The following is a 22,377-nucleotide window of genomic DNA, read 5'->3' as shown; positions in this document are numbered from 1 at the left end:
ACTGTGATCTGTCACCGAGGAGAAGGTCGTGGATGAACTCCCTTCCAGCAGGGCAACGAATCACTTCTCGACTGCTTATTATTATCGTGTTCTAGGACCAGCCCTTTCCTGCTAAACTTGGCTTGGGAGCGTACAGCAGGAGGGGGCGCGGGGGGTGGAGAGCCAAGCCCGACAGCATCTTGTGTGTTTGACTTTTTTTTTTTCCCCTCCCTCCTCCTTCCGTGAGACAGTTTGATGAATGCCTGCGAGAGGGGTATGATTTGCTGAGGCGCCTCTGGCAGGGCGGTGTGTGCGCGGTGTCAGCCCCGCCGCCGCCCCCCGTGGGGCTGTGAGCGGCCCGCGGTGGGGGACGCGCGTGGGAGCGGCTGCAGCGCTGCGCGGGCCGCCGCGCAGGAAACGCTGCTGGGGCGGACGGGGCTCCGCGGCCTCTCGCCGGGGACTCAGCGGGGAGTCACGGCTTTGATAGGGGCGACGAGGAAGATAAGTAGCTCGCCCGACTCCGCCGCACCCTGAGCCCCTGGGTTTGCTTCGCCATCGCGGGGAGCGTGTGAAGACGAGACCCAAGTGCCGCCTCTCCCCGCCACCGACGGGTTAGCGGGGGACGGCCCGGGCCCGGCCCCGCGCCCAGCGAAGTTGCCTTCAGCAGCTGCCACCCGCCTCACTTTGCCGGGGTTGTTTTCTTGACTTGGCTTTGGATAGAACGGACTTCGCCGTCTCCGCACCCTGAAAGTTGCCCGAGCGCTCCCCGCGGCGAGGAGGAGGGCGGCGCGCCCCGCGCCTCCCCGGGGCCGAGGCCGGTGGGCCCGGCTGGGCTGCAGCGGGCGGTGATGATGTGCGGCTGGGGGAAGCTCACCCTGTCCCTGGGGCTGCTGTTGGCGATGGCGGGCGCGGTGGCGCCGCAGCCGTGCCCGGCGCAGTGCTCCTGCTCGGGGAGCACCGTGGACTGTCACGGGCTGGCGCTGCGCGGCGTCCCGAGGAACATCCCCCGCAACACCGAGAGGCTGTAAGTAACCCGGCCGGGGCGGCGGCGAGCGCCCCGTGGCCCCCGGCTCCCTTCAGGGCTCCCGCCGGCTGTCGGGCTGAGGTGGCCCTCGGCGCCGGCCCGCTTTGGGGTCCCGACGCCCTTTGGGTGGGGGGTTTCCGTTCCCTTCTCCTGCCGCTGGCCGTGCCCGTTTCACAGCGATGCGCGGAGACGCGGAAGAGGTGGGCGCTGCTCCCAGCCGCTGCCTTTCATCCCGGGAAGCCGCGGTGAGCAGCGCGGTTCCCGCCTCCGCGGGGAGCGGGGGAGGGCACACCGCGGCCAGGGGAGCGCCCCGAGGCGGCGGCGGAGCGCCCTCTCCCCCCGCCGGCGCCCATTTCCCGTCAAACTTGGCTATTGCGGCTCGCCTTCCCCGGGGCAGAGCCGGGCCGCGGCCCCTCCGCGGGCGTGGGCAGGGAGGCCCGGGGCGCGCAGCGCTCCCTCCCGCCGCGGTGACCGGCGCGGAGGGGCGGGCGGGGGCGCGCATCTGCCGCTGGGCGAGGGCTCGCCGGGGTGCGTTAGCCGCGCTCGCAGGGCACTAAGTCGTGCCATAGCCATAGCGGTGATCTCTCCCTCCATTCGCCCGCCGCTGGGCTGTTTTCTACATGTGGTCGGTTATTTATCATATCAGGCTGCCTTTCGGAGGGCTCCTAGGAGTGGAAGTGGTGTGCGCATTATTTCTTGCTCTCTGATAAGTCGTTTGAATGTTGGCATGTGAACGCGCGTCTGGAGTGGTGAATTTCACTCAGGAAGAGTATCAGGGACACGTTTCTCCTGAGACTCGTGTGGTTTCTTTACAGTGGTGTTTTGGCCATATGTGGTATAAAACACAGAAAAAAAAAAGTACTTTTTTCCTTTTTTTTTTTCCTGGCTACATTGGGAATGAGCTGCAATTGTTAGAATAGCTTCCATGTAAAACCACTTCCTAATGGTTTATCTCATGAATTGCTAAGTCTGGTTTTATTTGTAGTGATTGGAATTGAAAGACATTTATATCTTAAACCCAAAAAGTTATGAAGAATTGGCCTATACTCTAGAAGAAAAAGTAGTATAGAAGTATGATCAGTAATGCTAGGGCCTAAATACAGGTTTCCATTACTTCTGAACATGCTTTGCATTCTGCAGTCAGTAGAGCTTCCTGTGCAATAAGTGAAGAGCTTAGTTTTGGTAAAATCTTACTTCCAATCACTTACTCCAATCTCAGTGTTAATGCTTGTTTGAAACATAGTGTTGGTTATAACTAGTTAAGCCCCTATGCAGCTTTTTTAGACATACTAGGAGATCTGAAAATTACTTGAAATAGTGAAAATTGTCTTTATTTCAGACACTTAGTTTTTGTAACAGTCAAATAAAGGCTGTAGTATATAAATATAGATATACCTATATGTAGTGAGTTTAGTGGTTTTCTAAATGCAGTTATAACCACATTCCGAAAGCTTTGGGCTCTGTTATTGTTAAAGATTGTAGTTACAGTAAACATGAGCTTTGTAATGGCAGGCAGAACTGACTTTCTAAGTTTCTCTTGTTACAAAGTTTCAAACTAGTGGTTTCAAGATAAACCTTAGTTCAGTTGCTTGGAAATTAGGAACTCTCATGGTGTTAATTGTAGGAATGGCTTGTTGCATTCATTTATGTCTCCTAACTTCTGAAAATGCTATGTCCATGAAAAGAAAACAATTTAAAAATAGCTTTTGAATGTTTTAATTTTGCTGCTTACACGTTATTCTTCGTAGGGATCTTAATGGAAATAACATCACAAGAATCACGAAGACCGACTTTGCTGGTCTAAGGCACCTTCGAGTTCTGTAAGTTTCCTCTTTCTGTTATTGATAACTTTTAGGACTGATGCAACAGGTTGTAGTTACCTTTCAGTTCGTTAGCTGGATGGGTTATCCCTTTTTAACAATTGTATTACCATATCTGAACTGAAAACCACTCTGCCACGTGTTTACTGTTCATACACTGTTTACAAGTTACTAATTCCCTTAAATGTAATTTGTTTAAAGTTTTTTAATCTCCCCTTAACCTTATGAGAATTTGAGGATTTAATTTAGCACAAAGCCTACAAGTAAGTGTTGCTAAAATTGGTTGAATAACTGTTGGAGTTACTACAGTTTAAGGCTATGCAATTCATAGTTCACACTGAAAATGGGTACTCTCAACCAGACCTATAAGAGAATTAATTAAGAAAAGTGTTCTTTTACTGAATGTAAAAGCAAGTCCTGGGTGATTATTATTGCTTTTTGGTAGTTTCTGGATGAAAAGAAAGCACTTTACCCATGAATTCGAGGACGGAATTGTTTGGTGGGTTTGTTTGGGTGAGGTTTTGTTTATTTGTTTTATACCATTTTTTTGGAGCGTTATAGAGGTTTTAAAATTTGGTGGTGTTTTCTGTTTTGTTTTTTTTTTTCTGAGGGAAATCTCTAACTACTTAGCTTATTTATTCAGGCTGGTTTAATTTGAGCAAGTAGTCTTATAAAATCCTGATCCTTTTCTTTCTGTAATAAATATAACATTGTAGTAATTGTTAATTTTCTTACCAGAAAACCCTACAGTTATGGTTGCAGTGTCTGTGCAGTCTTTCAGTGATGTTTCTCCCAACACCACGATTCAGTGTTTTAGTTTTATTATTCTCATGTGAGACTAATATCGCCTTCAAACTATTTGACTGGAGTCTTACAGCTTGCCGAAGGGCAGTGATGTGTGTGCACACAGCGTGTAGGCATATGTGTAACTTTTTAACTTCAGGCTCCTCAAGTAAATGAGCAAATGTAATATCAATTCCTGTTTTTTACCAAAGCTTATTTTCCTTCTTTTGGGTATATGAGCCCATGTAAATTGTTGATAACAGGGATACAGAAGGTTAAAGTGAATGTCACTCTAGAATAGTTGTATTGTTTTGAAGAATACATGGCTGCCTATAAATGACCATTGTTAATGCAACAAGTTGTCTCAGAGATATTAAGACTTACAGATAAAATTTTTTATATTTCAGTCAGCTCATGGAGAACAAGATTAGTACTATTGAGAGAGGAGCATTCCAGGATTTAAAAGAACTGGAGAGGCTGTAAGTATTTTTAATTCTAAAAGTATCAGCTTTTGGGGGATCAAATTAGTGGCGTGTTAAGGTACTCAGGCTTCAGTTTTATTTTTTTTTTTTATCTTGGGACTTCTAGCCTTACACAAGAGAAGTAAGAAATTCTCAAGCAGTATGTAAGGGACTTGGTTGGGGGAGAGCATTCAAGAGCAGTCCGGATTCTAAGTGCAAACTGCGATAGTTCTGTAGGAAATAGTTCGGATGCTATCAAATATTTTCAGTTTATTCTTGAATACACAAGGACTTTTGAAAACACAAATGCACCAAAAGAAGCCTTTTCTGACCTATAGTGTTAGGTGTTACTGTGAGATGTTGGATGTTTTATACAATGTCTTACTGGAAAGAACTACTGGCTATAAAGTGTTGTCTTGTTACAAAGCAGTAATTGAATTCTACTCCAGTTTTTATGTGATGAAAGCTTTTGCAAGGGCTTAGAAAAAAATATGAACTGTTAGTTTTCAAAAATAGTTTGAATTTGGATTAAAAAAAGATTGCATACTGTGGGGAGAGAAGACGGAGCAGAAATGAGAGGACCTTATCTGGTGAAGCTGCAGCACAAACACCCGCTTGGTTGCAGTGGGACCTAGAAAAGGAGTAATTCCCAAACAATTTTTCAGTATGTACCTTCTTATTTTGTTATGCTTCAAATGAAATTTTTTTTTTAATGTGTGGTGCGGCTTGGGACATCTGACTTATTAAAGGCAAAATGCTGATTGTTGGACATAGTTTCAGTGTGGAGCCTGGAAAGTATTAATATATATGCTCTGTAGAACTTGAGTTGTGTCTTCATTATTAGGCATCCTAATTTCTGCATTTTCATTATATCACCTTTTCTTAATGCATGCTTCTGAGGTCTTGTTTAGTGTTTCATTTGCTGCTGCTCTAACTTTATAAAAGTATTTCCACTTTATTCCATTGAAAAGCAGCACTGGCCTGAACATGGTTTGTCTTATTGTAGTTGCTTTGTATCCACAGCTGCTGTGTGTTTAAAACCAAAACCCCCACAAACCATTATGGTTGGGTTGGTCATTTAGACAAAGCTGTTCAAGAGACTTAGTAACCACCAGTGTAATCATGATATTTCTATAATAGTTGAAATATTATATACTTGAGATAATTACCTCATTTTTTCATCATATGCCAAAGTAACTTTTTGACCTAAAAAATGAGTCGTCTTATATAGTACAATTTTTTTAATAAATTCTAATGAAATCAGTTGCTTTTTTGAAAAAAACTGACTGTGCATTTCTAAGTAGTATTAAAACACTTAATGCAATGCTATTTTACAACGTGTTTTCAACTTTATACAAAGTATAGGGATTTAGAACAGCTTCTCCTGCTGAGGGATATATTGGAATAACATACACATTCCTAAATTTGGTTTATAGTGTCTAGATAAAAAATTAAACAGTAGTGTAGTTCATATTGCAATAGTAAATACACATACATGAAACACGAACAAACATTGAAAGATCCACACTTTCACTGTGAATTATGGTTTGACAGTGAGATACCGAATGCTCACGAAGTTTTAAAACAGTTTATCGGCAGCCATATTTCTTAATTATATCAAAGGAAGATCCTGCTATGTGATTTAACAAATTTCAAAAAACATTTTAACTTCTGTCATATCAAGGCATTTACTGTTTATATTTCTGAAGTATAGAAATTTTTTACCAAAGTGAAGTTCAGTAGTTAAAACTTACTTGATGTGTTTGCATTTTGCCATTACATTTTTTTTCATTTTTCTTTGGTTTTCCCTTGATAATTGGAAAACAATAGATATTTTCCATTTACATAAGATACTAGTTCTGAAGAGAAATTGTGATAATTGTGGCTACTTTGTGGGTTATGTTTGTTCACCCTTCAACAGGCAAACTATGCTATTTGAAAGTTTAGTTACTTAGATCTATATAGTTAAATTATGTTTTGTCTTCAGAGTAATATTAGATCTGCTCCAACACTTGTCAATTTCTTTAATTTGCTGGAATTCAGTTCCTGTTAGGTGTGTGGGTGAGTTGTAATTTGAATATGTATGCAGGATGTCTTTAAACTGCCCCAGCTGTTGGCTAAGAGCAAATATTTCATATTTGTGGGGAAAAGCTGAGAAAATTATTCTTGTTTACAACTGCCAACTCCATCTGATGAAGGCACATTGTTATGTGACAGCCAATTCATCTCCTTGGGATTTTGAAATCCAAAATGATTTCTCAGGAAACCTGTGGGTACTTAGTTCAAGTATTTTCTTTTATACATTAAATAGCAAGCACTTTAAAGCTTTTTTATTTTTTTTCAGTGTCTAAGTGTAGGGTGTCACATTTTTACTCTAAGTGTAATGTGCCAAGCTGCTGTCAAAGAATACCTGATGCAGACCTTATAGCATGCCAGCAGAAGGTATAAGAGAACTTCACTGCAGTTTAAATGAACTCAATTTGGTTTATAAGACTGTTTACATATAATACTGCTTATGTTGAAATATCTTGTGCTAGTGTATACGAGCTGAATTTTAAATATATTCCCTGTACTTCAGTACTTTCTTTAATGTGAACAACATAGTTTCACAATAGTTTCCTTCTGGGAAAAAAAAGAAATGCCTATCTCTCTAAGTGAAGTGGTGAGGTTTATTTGGTTTTGAGGTTTTTTTTGTGGGTTTTGTTGGTTTTGGATTTTTTTACTTGTTCCGGTGGGATTTTTGTTTGTTTTTGGTATTTGTTTTTACTGTAATTTCAGCTACAATTTTTTTTTAGACCAGTAACTCTGACTCCCATGGAACTGTTTGGTTGGTTAATGAGTTACTTGTGAATACTTATTTATAGATCTGATAATCCAAAATGCTGGATATCCTCAGCCCCCTCAAATAGAAGGGAAGACCTGAAACACTTTGCAGAATAAATCTCAGAAGAAACTTTTGACCTCTTCAGAAGAAAACTGCTTAAGATTGATTTTATTAAATCCATATATACATCAGTCAGGTGGTTTCTCCTATAGCTTAATAAAACAACGTATCTCTAGTACACTAGGTATGTAGGTTAGTATGTGCACAAGGCTATTCAGACCTAATATGCTACACAATGGGAATTTCTGTCACACCAGTGTAATTGTAGAAGTGCAGTGCAACCCAAGGCTACAGTAAATACGCCTGTAACAAGTGATTATTAAAGCCTATATTAAAATAAAAGTGTTCACTTTGCAATAAGTGATTGTGTAGCTATGCCTGTTGTTTAAGAAATAGGAGGGAAAGCAAGGTGGAAAACAGCAACTTAGTAAGTTTTAGGTTTGTGGAACTTGAGAAGTTGGAGAAGCACTGGTGAAGTTGATATTGCTGTAAGACTTTCAGTTGGATACTTCTGCGAGAAGTCTTCAGTCACAGAAATGGCTATACCCTGCGGTGTTCACTTAGTTCCAATCTCTGACTGGCTTGAAGGTTTTTAAGGGCTGAGGTCTTGAGGCTCCAGTCCAAGCCAGTTTGGTACAACACTGCCTTGTACAAGTCTGCCACAAGTATGGTTTTCTTCACAGACTGAATACTGAGGTGAAGAGTCACATGGTCTGTTGTGTTGTGCAGATGCTCTGTCTGCTGAAACACTCTTTGATTGAAAAATGGGCTCTATGTATTGAAGTTCAGTTGGGACAGCTTGTACTTTTGAGTACATCCTGAAGCAGTGCTAAAAACTCTTGGGTTAATTACAGTCTTGGCTGCCCTGTATTTTTTATCTGCAAGACTTTCTATGATAACTGGTAACTTACATGAGCCCGTGTTCCTGAGCAGGGCTTCTAAAGAGTATATGGCTGTTCAGTACATGGCAGCTTCCATAGAGAAAGGACTAGGATTTGTCCAGTTATGTCTTGTGAACATCTCTTACAGAGACCACAGTCAATTGTCAGTAGTGGTTTTCAGTATGCTTCATGGCAGGAAGACAAAAAGGGTCAAGACATGGAGGATTTTCACAACACTTACGGATTTCCAGAGACCACTGCTTATTATGGGGGACAAAACCTTTTGAAAACAATTCCTTATGAGAATGTGAAATTAAACACTTGTTTCTTTTTTCTTCATAAAGCTGTCATCTTGGGTGTGATGTTTATAATAGTTTGAAATAGTATCTTAAGAAAGTAAGATGAAGATAAACTGAAAGTTTCCACTTTATGAAAGCTGACACTATTAGACACAGCTTTAAAAATTAGTTTTAATAAGTGTAGGCCATTGTTATCCCCAAGTTCACCTCATTCTGTGGTGTTGCAAATACTGCTCAAAATATCTGAGTGTTTTTACAAGTTGTTATCTGGAGGGAAGTATAAAATTTTGTTGAAGACAGCTGCCATAGACTGTTGAACTAGTTCTGTTAGAAGCTACTTAAATCTAAAATTTCCTTACCATTCTTTGTACTCCTGAAATATAGAGTCATCAGGATTTGAGGGCAAAATATACTCTTCACTTGTTTACAGAGAAGAGCAATTAGCTTTTCAGTCATAAAAAAAGAAGGCCGATAGGAAAACTTTTCAGTCATAATTTTTCCTAATATTTGTTTGAAGTCTAGTAGTTGGGATTCCAGCTGTTACCATGCTAAGGCTATGACATGAAAAAAATATTAGAATAGGAAGAGTTTACAGCAATAGTTTCAAAACTGCTCACACTTTTATTCCTGTATCTGTGAATAATCCATTGAGGAAGCAGTATGTCCCTAAAATGCTAATTTTGAGTCTGATTCTGTAGACATTTACCATGTGAATGACTTGGTTTGCATGAGTAGTCTCCCTGATTACTCTTGTGAGAAAGGTTACTTGTGTGGCCTAAAAGGTTTCCAGGCCAAGCCTATGTACTTTTGATACTTGAATTAATATTTTTTTTCTAAAATGTCCATTTAATATATTAACAGTTCTAAAGTGCTACCTGTGTAGACTTAAAAAAGCCAAACCATAAAAAAAAAGAAAAAACAATAAACCAAAAACCCCACAAACAAAGGAAAAAAAAAAGCCACCAATCTCCATGAAACCTATTTCTGCAGCAAACTAGTGTGCAGATAACATTACTCTCAAAGGAATAACATCAACTTCTGAATTGGTATCTGAACTAAATACCCCCACCATACCTCCTCAAAAAACAGCCCCTCTGAGCTACATGACGTGAGTAAGCTGAAATCATGAGTTCAAGAAAAGAATGCTGTACGGGTTGAACATCAAGTTGGTACATGAAGCAGCTTTCAAGAGGAAAGCTATCTGTTGTATTTTTGTGTTTCTTACAATGCATTAATGAATGATGTAGAAGGAAATATTTCAAGAATCAAATGTTTTCTTACAGTTCATTGATTTTTTTTCTAAATTTTTGCAATACAGTTCTAAAATGACGAACTGAGGAATTGTCTCTACTTGCTGTTTATTTGGGCTCCATCTCCACAAATACGTTAAAACAAGTTATTAAAAGTTAACATTGGAGAAATCATTTACTTAGGTGTGTACCTATGAGTGTTTGAATAGTACTGAAAGTCAGTATTTTTTTATTCATGCTGTGGACAAACAATTTGAAACTTATAGATGTGTCATAGCACAGAAGGAAAAGTGTATTTCAGCTACACAGTTTCAAGGAAAAGTTCTTTCTGCTTAGTAAATAAACTTTAGTACTAGGTGGATTTCTTTTCAGGATACAAATCTGTATGTGAAATTACTGTGTTTGCAGCTTCTGCATCAAGGGCTTAATTATAACCTCAGTGCAAAGGAGAGCATCTTGTCAAAAATATTAAATGGAATTCAGTAAAATTAAATGGGGTTTAACTATATTTCACATCTTACAAGGTTAGAGTTATCTGTTCGAGCTCTAGCCTAGTTGGATAAATGTGGTAAATTATTACACTGCACTAGCAGGTTTTGAAATTATAAAATCAAAACTGACTTAGGAGTTACCATGGTGTCTGAATGTATGGTGTTTTACAGAGCATCTCATCTTACAAAGTCATGCATAGCAGGATTAACTAAGAAATAAAGTGTTCCATCTAGGGTAAAAACAAATACAGTTTGTTCTGGGCATAACTACCCAGCAGACCTGGGCATTTATCAAGGGCATTAACAGCTGCTTCAAAATAGACTAGATGAGCAAGTACTGACCTTTCTACGTAGTCTAGAAAAGGGCCACACTATATTATGTTTATACTCTTTCAGTGAATCACTTAGGGGGGAAAAAACATGCTGTCCAGAGATTAAAATAAACCTATGTGCTAACTTTTTATGATGTATTGATGTGTGGCATGAGATTGTGGTTTTATTCCAATTAATTGACTAGCTCTATCACTAAAATATAAATTACAAGTAGGAAAATACTTTTAAAAGAGGAATAGCAAGATTTTCTGTGTTTCTTTAGACATGAGCTGCGCCAACAAGTAAATCCCAGAATAAGCAGGTTTGGGCTGAACTTTTTCTTTCTGGATTTTGAATCTCATAGTATATAGTCATTTCCATTACAGAAGAGAAGTATTAGAAACCCTAGACTTCATTTCTGTGAAACTATATGATCAAAAGCCAGGAGCAGAGACTTCTGGAAAAAATGCTAAATGTCATCTGTTTTTGTGATGCAGTTTTGTGTTTTCAGCTGAAGCAAAATATGATTTTTTTTTTCCTAATTTACAGACCGTTAGGTGTAAAGTGTAAGGCTAATGTGAAGTTTAAGTATCCCTAGCAAAAATTCTGTGTTAGCAGTAGAACTACTGTTCCGGGAATCATTTATATCACTATAATTCCTAAAAGCACCACTGATAAATGAACAATATTTCATCTTGTACTTGACTGTAAGTTGTGTCAATGAAATCAGTTTGTTGGTGATAAGACTTTGTGTTACATAGTATAGAAGTTGTACAGAGCTCTTAAAATGAGTTCTTAGCTCTTTAGCTGGAAGTTACTGTCCAGTTTCTTTTCTCACTGAATGCTGGTCTTCATTTTGATGTGCAAGTTCGTAACTGAAGTCTAAGAACTAATTTTTTTCCATTTGGGGTGCATTCTGAACAGTTTTGACTACTGCAGCTGGGAAAATCCAGGTTCAGTTGCCTCAAACCTGAGGGGCTCTGCTTGTGCTTGTTTTTTAAGGCTGCTTGATGTTACGCTTGTCTCCCCCCTATAGCAGTGATATTTAATCACCTATGTGGCTTCAGACTGAATATATGAGCATTTGAAGAGTTAATACTTCACGCAGGTGTGTGATAGCTAACGGAAGAATAACAAGTTCAGGTAGAGAATACCTGGTTTTGAACAGCCCTGAAGGGGGTGAACACTAATTCCTTGTTAATCATGGAAGTGAAAAATCGTTCTTTTAGCTAGCCTTACATAGTTTAACGGCAATGCACAGCACATTCCTCCTCTTAGAACAGGGAGGAGACCACGAAGCCTGCAGTGTTAATCACTTACTAAGGGAATGTGGGACTACCTTACATGAATTATACTGGCCACCTGTATTTATAGCTTTTTAAGAAAAAGAATAAAAAATAGCAGGCTTTTGTCAGAGCAACTTCAAATATCTTCTTAAAAAATGTCTGTTGAATCAGAGACAAAGTGTCTTTGAAGACAGTATTTAAAAAGATGTAGTGTTGTAACGTAATTTAAAAAAATCAAATTGTAGCTACATTTTGATTACAGAACACTACAACATGTTTGATAAAACTCTAAGAGCAGTGTTCTTCTAAAAACCTTGTCAATGCCCACTGTGTATTTTTATTATATTTTATTTGTCTGAGTGTCTTTTCTCATGGGACTCCTTTTATAGGTCTAGAAGTCAAATTGCAGTGAGAAGTCCTGTTTGCTTTTTGCAGACCTTTTTACAAATTCCAGGGCAGGAAGGCTGTTTATTTTTCCCACATCTGTTTTGTGCTCATCCTTTGTGGCATTGTTTGCTGGATGCTCTTCTTTCTTGCTTTCTCTGAAATGGGTAATTTGCACTGTTGCAAAATGGTGAAACTAAATCTGATTCTGCAGAGCTGTTGTGCCAGTGTTTTTGTTTCAAATGGTGTTTTGTCTTCAGAAGCTATTTTAAATGGATTCTATAGAGCACTGATATTAAACTAAAGCTATACATTTTATTTTTTCTCTGCAAAAATCATATTTATCTGTTGCAGAGCCAGTTCAGTATTTTGTTAATACTTATTTAATATTGGGTGGTCACAGATGAAAATTTACTTGTCATTACATTTTAATATCGATTATTTGAAAGATTATCTAAAATGCTCCTTAATTTGATCGCAAAAACCTCACTTCTATCTGGAATTTTACAGTTAAACTCTCAAGTGTATGAGGGATCTGGCTGCAACTTCAGTGACTCATACTGTTGTATTACCTCATTTACTATGAGGAGCCTGGTTGAACCTTCATCAGAAGAGGTTTTATTTTCCTATTTGCCTTCATAGTATGTAGTTCATTGTGCCGGCTTGTCTTTAGCAGTAGTCTAGACTGATAATCAAATAAAACATGGCAAAGTCTACCTTAATTTTTTTTAAGGCACACCAGCCTTTCTAACTTTATTTTGGCAGGATGTCTGTACAGGTGCTATAGAAAAATACTTGAGTGAAAACTTACTGTGGTAACTCCGTGCCAGGAAGATAGTTACAAGACTATCAGGACTATATGCAGGCCTTGTCTTTCTGAACAATCTGTTCAAACCCTAGCCAAATTCCATCTAATAGATTGGTTTTACCTCCCCTCTTTCTTTGCCTTTTTTTTTTTTTTTCTTGGAAGATCCCAGACATTGTCAAAATAATCCTTGTTTCATTTGATACTTAAACCTCTATTACTTTATGGAGTTTTTTTAACCTCTGTTTCCTCATTGTGGTGAACTTTATAGAATAAAATCCCATGAGTGATTGTGGAGGTTTGAAGAAGTCTCTGTGGATTGTCTAATCCCATGCCACTGATTCACTCAACGTCTATCAGAGCAGGTGGCTGAGGATGTTTCTAGTTGGGTTTTGAATGTCTCCCAAAAATGGAGAGCTGTAGCCTCTCTGTGCAACCTGTTCCAGTGTGTGATCACCCTCACAGTCAAACACTTTTCTTAAGCTGAAATACAGTTTTCTTGTGCTTTGATCTGTGCCCATTGCCTCTTGTCCTTTCACTGTGCATCCTTGAAAAGAGTCTGACTCAGTCTTCCTGACTTGGGATGGACGTGCATCACATATTTATACACATGAAGTATTTATATACATTGAGATATCTCTGTGACATTTCTTCCTCAGGCTAAACAGTCCCAGCTCTCTTAACTCCTTCAAACATGACAGGTGCTTCAATCTGCCTCCTTAGTCATCTTAATGGTTCTTCCCTGGACTTGGTCCACTATGTCTGTGTCTCTTGTAGTGGGGAGTCCAGCACTGGGCACAGCTCTCCAGATGTCTCACCAGTGCTGATTGTAGGGGAAGGACCACCAGCTTTACCTGCTGGCAACACTCTTATGATTATAGCCCAGGATGCTGTTGGCTTTTTGTGCAAGGGCACGTTGCTGGCTTCAGTTTAATTTCTTCTTCACCTACACTGTAGGCTTTTCTCTGTAAAGCTGATTTCCAGCTGCTGGTTCTCCAGTGTGTGCTGGTGCATGGGGTTATTCTTCTCCAGGTTCAGGACTTTCCATTTCCATTTTCTTGCCCTTCTAAGTTTCCTTTTTAAGCAGTTGTCCAGCCTGTCTGGGTTCCTCTGACAGGTGCATCAGTCATTCTTTCTGGTTTTGTATCATCTGCAAATGTGCTGAGGGTGCAATGACACACTGCTATCTTCCAGGTTGTGAATGAAGTTTTGAACAGTTCTTATTCCATGGCTGACACCTGGGGTACCTCACTAGTGGCTGTTCTCCAAATGGGCTTTGAGCCCTGACCACTGCTGTTTGAACTTGACACTATAGACAGTTTTTAGTCCACCTCATCATCTGCTTTCATAGTCTGTACTCTATCAGTTTGTCTGTGAGGGCAACCATTACAAATGACAGTGTCAGAAGCTTTACTGAAGTCAAGATAAACATCTACTGCCTTCCCCTCATTTGCCAAATTCCTCATTCTTTGTAGGAGGCTAACAGGCTGGTCAGGTGTAATTTTCCCAGTGTTAATTCTATGCTGACTGCTCCCAGTCATCATCTTGTCCTTAGTGTGTCTAGAATAGAAATAGCTTCTTTTTTGCCCTATCACCTTCCCAGGCATTGAGATGAGGCCTGCAGTTTCCTGGCTTTTACTTTGTTTTTCATGTTTTTTAGTGCTGTAGGCAGAATTAATGAGAGTAATAACCATCTATTTATAGAAATATCCTTTCTGTTGAAACAGTAAGGAATACAGAAAACAGCAGCCTTAATTTGTCTTCTCTTCTTAGCAAAAAAAAAAACCAAAACAGCTCTTTGAAGAGACAAAGTGAATATAGACTCTTAACAATGCAAAAGACTGTTCTGTATGGAGAATTGATTGGGGTAGGAGAGGAGTGTGATAATTTTGGACTTGACATCAAACTCATGGGAGAAGAAAATGAATGACAGAAAATACCTTAGGTTTCAAGTAGTATACACTAGTTCAACTTAGTATTGTAGTTGAGAAGTACCTTTCACTGCTTCCTATGCAAAAAAGAAACTGAGTTTGCAGTAGTGTCCTGCTTCTCTTCAGTTTTTTTCTTTTTTTAACTGAAACAAATATCTAATGGATATTTGAAATTAAATGGAGAATAACTTAGATATCTCTATTTAGCTAGTCACTATTTATCTAGGAAATGGAGTCCTGCCTTAGTGGTTCTTGACCTGGGGAAAACCTTCTTGAACATCCAAATGCTGTAAGAACAGCCTTGAACTTCTCAGATTCCGGTTTTTACTCATGTGGTTGGTAAACTTGATATTGTTAGGCTTAATGAGATTATGAGTAGTTTGAATAGAAAAAGGAGATCCTTGCAGAGAATTCTTAATGGAAAAACTGGCACAATCTTTTGCTTAGCTCTAAGTTCTTGGGCTTTCCTCTCACTTGATGACATGCAAGTCACATTCACAGACAGCAGTTGCCAGATGTGTTGCAGTTCAGCAGATTGTGGCTTTGGACATGGATGCACGAATATTTTCTGCCTCTGGCAGAGATATCAACATGTTTTTTTAGAAAAGTAGTGACTAGCATTCCTTTCAGATGTAAGTCTAAGTTAAACTCTTTATCATTTCTCTGTTGAGGAAATAGGATTCACTTATTCTGATGTCTGTTGCTCTGACCCTATTTACTAGGGTCGGATTTTTAGGACATCATACTTAAACCAGCCCATGGAGGTGATTTGGGTGCTACGCTCTAGCTTTCTCTTTTGAGATACTTGGATAATTTTGTAGGTGGATTCTATGTTTCCTGAGCTCATAAAGCTTGAACTGATGGTAGACCTTCCCAGAGGATGCATATCCCTGTAACATCTTGGAACTACTTAAGGAGCCTGGTGGGCTCAGTTGTGAGTAGAAAGTGCTCCTGCGTGAGCACACAGAGGTTTGATTACTGACATGTTCCTTCATTTTAAATTGAAATGTAATGAAAGCAGGCTCTTGTGCTTTTTTTTTTATGTATATTTTGCAAATGAGCTTCAGTGAGCTGTTACATGCTATTTTTGAATGGGTGTGATAATAATTCCCTCTGCTGACAAACAGAAGGTAGGGATATGCTCCTTTGAAGAGTACAATTTCTATGCTGTACTGTGCTGTGTACTACTATGTGCAGATAGTGTATTTACTTCTCTTGGCTAACTTTGAAGGAGGAATGAAAAATAATGAATTCTGCTATCATTAATCTCATGTGAGTTGGAAGCCTTCTATCCTTTTTCCTGAAGCAATGGTGGTGGAATAAAATGCAACTCTGTAATAGAACACAAACTTGTATTTAGAGTTTTGGAAGGCTCTCATTGTCTATGCACCCAATGGGATCAGCTGTTTCTAATTAAAGAGTACAGCTGATTTATAACTTACTTGGAACAGCTTTTAACTTCGATCAGTTCTCAAGTTATCTTTGAGGGCTTCTTTTTGTCATACAGGGTCTATGGGTGGAATTGCATCTGCTTGAACTAAAACCCATTGGAAGATTACTTGGGTGGGACCAAATAGCAGCCTTCCAGTACTTGTGAGGTGGTTATGAAAAAGCCCAAGCCCAAAGCTCATGGCTGTGGTGAGCCAACAGGGATAAATCCAAGTGGGAAATGTAACTGCATGTAAGGGCAAAACTTCACTGCAAGGACAGTCAAGCACTGGAACAACTCATTTGTCCAGAGAGACTCCACAGTCTCATACACCTTCCCTGGCTCTGCAGAGTTGATACAGTGGGATCAGAAACAAGTTGCAGTGAAGGCTGTGACAAGTCTGAAACAAATAGATGTGAATGATAGCAATTGCAGATGATTACATTGTACCTAGTGCAATCAAGATTTTTTTTTTCTCCCTTCCTCCTTCATGCATGATTACTACTGGATCATAGTTATTGTGACATGAAAACTTGAGAGAGACATCAGGATGGATTTGTGGCATGGCCAAACTTAAATAGGTTAGGATGTGTTGCGGCTACAAATGTAATGTGCTCTCCCTGCAGTGTTCTTCTATCTGTCATCATCTACATATCCTCTGGCTGCATACAGAAGACAAGTAAAACTCAGATATATACCAATTCCAGCTAAAGTAGCCTGTTGTTTAGAACCACTAGCTCAACTTAAGCCACATTTTTTTGCTCACCTTACTGTTGTCTGCTTCAAAGTGTTACTTATTCTTTGTCTTTTTATCTGCCTGTTGGTATTGAACTTCCTTTAATGAGTATATTCACATGCTCATTTGTCAAAGATTTTTCTTCTTGGTTCTTAAATCTTTGTATACTTCTTCCATCATTTCACTTTGAGGATGCTTTTCTAGTCTTTACTGTGTCTAGAAGACTGAGCTCTGGGAACTTTAAGCTGAAGTATTTGAAATACTTTGTATACTTCAGGTAGTATGTGGACTTTGCTTGAATTCATTGTGAAGAACTCAAGAATTTGCCTGTGTAAGTTTGCCCAATCTCTTCCTGAGGATGCATTCAGCAACAGAAGATAAACTTATGTATATTTGAATTGCAACTGTGCTAAATTGAAAGGATTGTATGATATTGGAGCCTCATGGACACTACCAAAGGACTTTACAGTCCACGTTCAGTGTTAGAAGAGATTCTTCAGTACACTTTCTGTAGCTCACACCACTAATGCTGCATCTCCTCTGAGCTCTCTGTTTGAGAAACACAAATGTTTATAACTCAGTTGGAAAATTAAATAGTAGCAGTATGGAATATCTCATCACTATTTCTTCAGTACTTCACTTTGAGCTTCATGTCAGTTCTGGGGGGGCAGTTCAGTTGGTGAAACTGAAATCTCTCCTCTCACATTGTCCTGGGGGAAACACAGCCTGCTAGGTAGCTGTGCCAAAGTGTCTGCCAACACACATTGAAGGAAGATGAGGTGGACTGTTTCTGGTTGGTTTTGCTCAAAGTAGCTCTAGTTCTTTAAAACCTAGTCTTGGGTTCTGTGATCCACTGTGCTTATGTTGGATTTCAGCTCTAGAGAGAAAGAGGATCATATCTTTGTCACTCACTCTTGTTGCATTGTGTTTGTGTGTTCTGGATAAGTGTTATTTGAGCCAAAATTAAACATCAGGTCACTTGCAAAAGTGGAGCTATTGGAGAACCATGTAAAATAGTGAACCATTTTAAATAGTAATTATATGTTTTTTTGGAGTCCTTGTATGGCTCTTTCCAAAGATTAGAAACTCTTTCTGGTGACTGTTGAACAGAAAATTGATGTGTTCTCTGATACTAGGCTATGTTTCAGACTTGCTCTGCATTATTTTTCCCATTCATGTATGTTTTCATAGCATTTTTTTAGATGGAGCTACTTACTGCAGCCTTGAAAAATGTATTTCAGTGAAGTATAGTTCATAAAATCTCCATATGGAAAACTTGGCAGATTTGCTCTTTTAAAAGCATCTGCTATAACTTGTTAGATGTAAAGAGTGACTGAAGTATCTTTCTGAAGTATTGTAAAGGAGAAGCAGTGAATGAATTTTATTTCTTTTTTTACTTAATCATTTGTTCATTTTTTTCATTTTCAAGATCTCTTTGGATTGTAAATATAACAGTTTGAAACAATTGTGTTCTACTTCAGTTCTGTGGTCTTGGCATATGCTTTTATACATACATTTACTGCAGGTCACAAAATGTCTATTTTAAAATTAATCTTATTTTGAAAATGCAGTAGATACAGCAACAGTAAAGTATATCACTTTCTTGTTTTTATGTAGGTATTGTTTTCTTCTCAAAAAATCAGAGGTTCAAATCAGAAGTCTTCAACTAGTCATTAACTTATTCAGAGCTCTGCCTTTCTTTTTTATGTGGGAAATTTTTCTTCTACTAATTTGGAAGTGTGACTTGCGAGATCACAATACAGATTTTTTTTTTTTTGTGCTGGATTAAGCATTTTTTCCCAGTTATTAAAATGCATTGTCACTCATCTCTCTTACCCCAGTAGTGCAGTCTTTGCTTTTTTGTTTTTTTTCACTCTAAATTTTCTTTTAATCTCTAAATGTGTGATTTAGATTTCTTCTGCTCGGAGAAATCAGGATTTCTGGTGCTTGACTAACACAAGGGAATCTGACAGTCTTAAGACTGGAGAATTATGGATATCTAGAACTCAAAAAGCTGACTGCTTTCTTATGACTTGAAATGTGGTAGCAAACCTCTATGTGCACAAAAATATTTCTCAGGTTATTTCACTCATAAGTAGTCACATCGAGCTTTAAGGGAGCAATAACTTAAGTGAACTAAACCATGGAACTATGTAAAATTGGATTTTGAATGTCTGTATGTATCTACACGGGAATTTCTGGAAAAACCTTTAAACTGAAAAGACCTTTATATGGAACAAGGCTTACAAAAATTATCTCTGGGAGGCTAAATAGGCTTAATTATTTAAATTCAGCCCTAAGACTAAGAAACAGGAAAAATCTGGGCCTTTACAAAATTCTAAAACTTAATTTTGCAAAACTGATGCTCACTACTTATTTTTCACCTTGTGGAATGTCTTGATAGCAGTTTATTGATGTACGTAGTGTAACCACTGTAACAATTTATATATAGATCAGATAGTCCCATGCTGTCTGGTTTTCACAAGTGCCCTGAATTATTGTATTGATGAGGCTTGTGCATTGCTAACAGTGAGTTGTGATAAATTCTATGGGACAAAACAGTTTTTTCTAGTAGGTTGCTTCGCTTGAATGGCAGGTGGCACATGTGGTGCATTGCTTAAAAACAACCAAAAACATGTTTTGAGTCTGACTTCTTGACTGCGATGACTGTACACTCCAGGGCTGTTATTTACACACAGTAGAAAGAATAATCTGCATTGTATGTTAAGAAAAGATCATAAAGATAGAATATATTTGCCTTGGCTCGTGGTTGTTCTGTTGTCTATGGGTGTAATACAGTGGGCTTTGATCTTGTCACCTCAGTCTGAGCAGCTGTGGCCCTGGTCAGCATGCTCAGGGAGAATCTTCACAGAAAAACGGGCACCTTCCAGGTTTCAGTTGCACTTTTCCTTTGGTACGCTGACTTATGTACAGCTGATAGTGTTCTATTTTTTTTTTTTAATTTAGCTTCCTCAAAGTTTCTATCTTTACAGTTAAAGAGAAAAAAACTGCAGGAAAAAACTCCCTGCAATGCCAAATATAAGCTGTGATTCCTTGGGGTTTTTTGACTTGTATTTGATCAGGGTTTCTGTAACAGCTTCCTTTGCTTTTTAAATTTATATAAATAGGTTATTGGATCTTTAGACATATTATCTTGTTATAGAAAGTGTATACAGTTGATACATGCTCCTTGAACCTCTTCATGGTCACAAAATGTCTATCTGCTTCATTATACTAAGAGGAACATAGAGTTGGTGGGGAATTGAATTTACACTGCTGATTTTGTATTTTTAGCTTTCATGTTTTTTATGCAGGGTGGAGTCCTGACTTAGTGATTGGTTCATACTGCAGAGATTCAAAATCTTTCATAAAATAGGTAATATGGTCTGTTGAGGGAAACCAGAAAATGTAATTAGTCCATGGTAAATTTACTACTGGACCATGTCTCCGCTAATGGACCTTTCTGGTCTTTAAAATTAGCTTGTTACAGCACTGGGATTCCAACTCAAAGTGGTTGCATTGCATTGCTGTAGCATTTGTAATTTAACACAACTTTTTCTTTTTCTTTCCAAAGGCGCCTAAACAGAAATAACCTCCAGTTGCTTTCTGAGCTGCTTTTTCTGGGGACGCCGAAGTTATACAGGCTGTAAGTAGGCATGGCCCAATAACTATTATTTGGGAAAATTCGGATTTGATCTGTTACTGTGTGTTGCATTAGGTTTTTTGTCTTTTGCCTCAAACAGGGCTAAAATGTGTCTTAGAATATTGGTGGTGTTTAAGCAGAGTGCTTTCTTTGACTGCTTTGTAAGATTTTTTAAAATTTTTATTTTACATCTAAGTCAGATGGTATGAGAGTATTGCCATTGATTCCCACTTCTGGAAGGAAGTTTTGCTGGAAGAATAGTTTGACCTTCCTTTTCTCGTGTTTGGTGGTTTGTTTGGGTTTTTTAATTGTTTCTATGTTAAATAAAAAATGCCTGTGGAGATTCTTACCCAGAGATGCACCACTGTAAAAGCACTTTGGTTTTGTGATGGTCTACTTTTGTGGGTGTACACACTTAGCCAGAAAAAATTACAGCATTGGCAAATGCTAGGTCTGTAGAGATGTCTCTCCTGTGTCCCTTCACAGAGACACCAAAGGTAATAACTCAATCTCTGGGAAGAAGCTATAAAATGCTTTATCTTAAATAATAATGACAACAAACTGAGTAATGAGTTTTTGTTTTGACTGTATTACTTGGTTTGATAATGCTTTAACTCTTGGCAATATTTGAAAATAAATGTTTCAACCCGTTGTCCTTTCTAAGAGGCTACTTAATTCTGTTGCAGTTGAAATGTGGAATAAAGTTTAGATTCTGGTTAATACAAACAAAATAAATTTTAAGGTACATTTAAGTTACAGTATGTGCTGTGGAAGGGATAAAACATGACACGTTGAAGTAGGCGTTGGAAAGGTTGTACCAATTCAGCCTGTTTTAATTAAATATGTGTTTGATACATTTCATTAGACTCCAGGTGAGATTTCTGCTGTTGAAATTGGTGATTAATATTGGGTTTCATCACCTGTGTGCTTGGAAAAATAAAAGTGAAGGTGGAGGAAAGCTGGATTCCTCTTGTTTTCACTTTAGTATATGGAATTATCTTTGAGAATAAATTTGATACTGAAGCTTCTACTTTTAGGTGTTGATTTTACTTTACTATTGTAAAATAATAGTTCTTTTCTCACTTCTTATAGCAATATGCAATGGGAAATTGAAAATTACTCTTATTATCGTAAACATTTAGCTTTGTGTATTTTGTTTCGTGCTTTTTCTTTGGATGTATACTTTGTTTCCAGAACTTTCCTGTAGGTGTAATGAATTGTTAAATGATTGGGCCAGAAAACTGCTGAAGGCTTTTATCCTGACAAACAAAAATATTTTGCTCTGCTATAATATTATAATATATTCAAATGTGGTACTATAGATCAGCAATTGAGTCTCTTATAATTTCCATCAGCTGTGGTAAAGACATTACTTCTGTCGGGAAGGAAATGAGTGGGATTTATGATAATTTTATTATTTCACCTATAGTATAATGGTTGCTACCTAGATTCATATAAAATAGAAATGAGCCATAAATTGCAGGCAAAAAATGGATACACACTTCAAGCAAATCATATTTGAATATATTTATTTCAGAATTGTGTATTTGATAGATGCTAGTCTTAAATCTATAATGTCCTTTGACATAAAGCACACAACTGCTCATAGCATATATGGAGAAAGTAAGAGATCACTGGCTTCACAGTATTAAATTTCCTCTGCCTAAGGGTTATTGTTGATCAGACCATGAAAGTGAATGTCTGGTTATAATGTATTCATGTTTAAAAGACAATATGAATGATAGTAAAAATATACAGCTGCTTAGCGCTAAATTTGTAATTAAAAAAATGTCAGGCCAACAAAGGCAGTGATGTTAGTTAAATGTTTGTGGTCAGTTTTCAGATAATATAACAAGCTACAGCTTGTTCCCTTTGAGGAGTATAAAGTGATTTGTTGTATCATTGTATATGCTTAGATGTATTTACATCCAAATAAATATTTTTCTAAGGAGAATTAACATTCTCTAAACATGATCAAT

The 22,377-nt window shown here is 38.5% G+C and overlaps 1 protein-coding gene across 5 annotated transcripts in view; it reads left to right on the top strand.

Moving 5' to 3' along the window:
- Positions 1–827: 827 nt before the first annotated feature.
- SLIT2 (slit guidance ligand 2) overlaps positions 828–22,377 on the top strand; it is a 260,071-nt gene continuing 238,521 nt past the window's right edge. For all 5 annotated transcript variants that reach the window (XM_085059254.1, XM_085059253.1, XM_085059256.1 and 2 more), the window contains exons 1-4: positions 828–1,003; positions 2,752–2,823; positions 4,014–4,085; positions 20,330–20,401. In XM_085059254.1, coding sequence (XP_084915380.1) covers positions 828–1,003; positions 2,752–2,823; positions 4,014–4,085; positions 20,330–20,401 — 392 coding nt within the window. The remainder of the gene's footprint in view (positions 1,004–2,751; positions 2,824–4,013; positions 4,086–20,329; positions 20,402–22,377) is intronic.

The sequence above is a fragment of the Lichenostomus cassidix genome, chromosome 4, assembly GCF_008360975.1.
Source record: "Lichenostomus cassidix isolate B80296 chromosome 4, HeHo_3.0, whole genome shotgun sequence".
Taxonomy (NCBI): Eukaryota; Metazoa; Chordata; class Aves; order Passeriformes; family Meliphagidae; genus Lichenostomus; species Lichenostomus cassidix.
The sequence above is the reverse complement of the archived record's forward strand: the minus strand, read 5'-3'. Positions and strand labels throughout refer to the sequence as shown.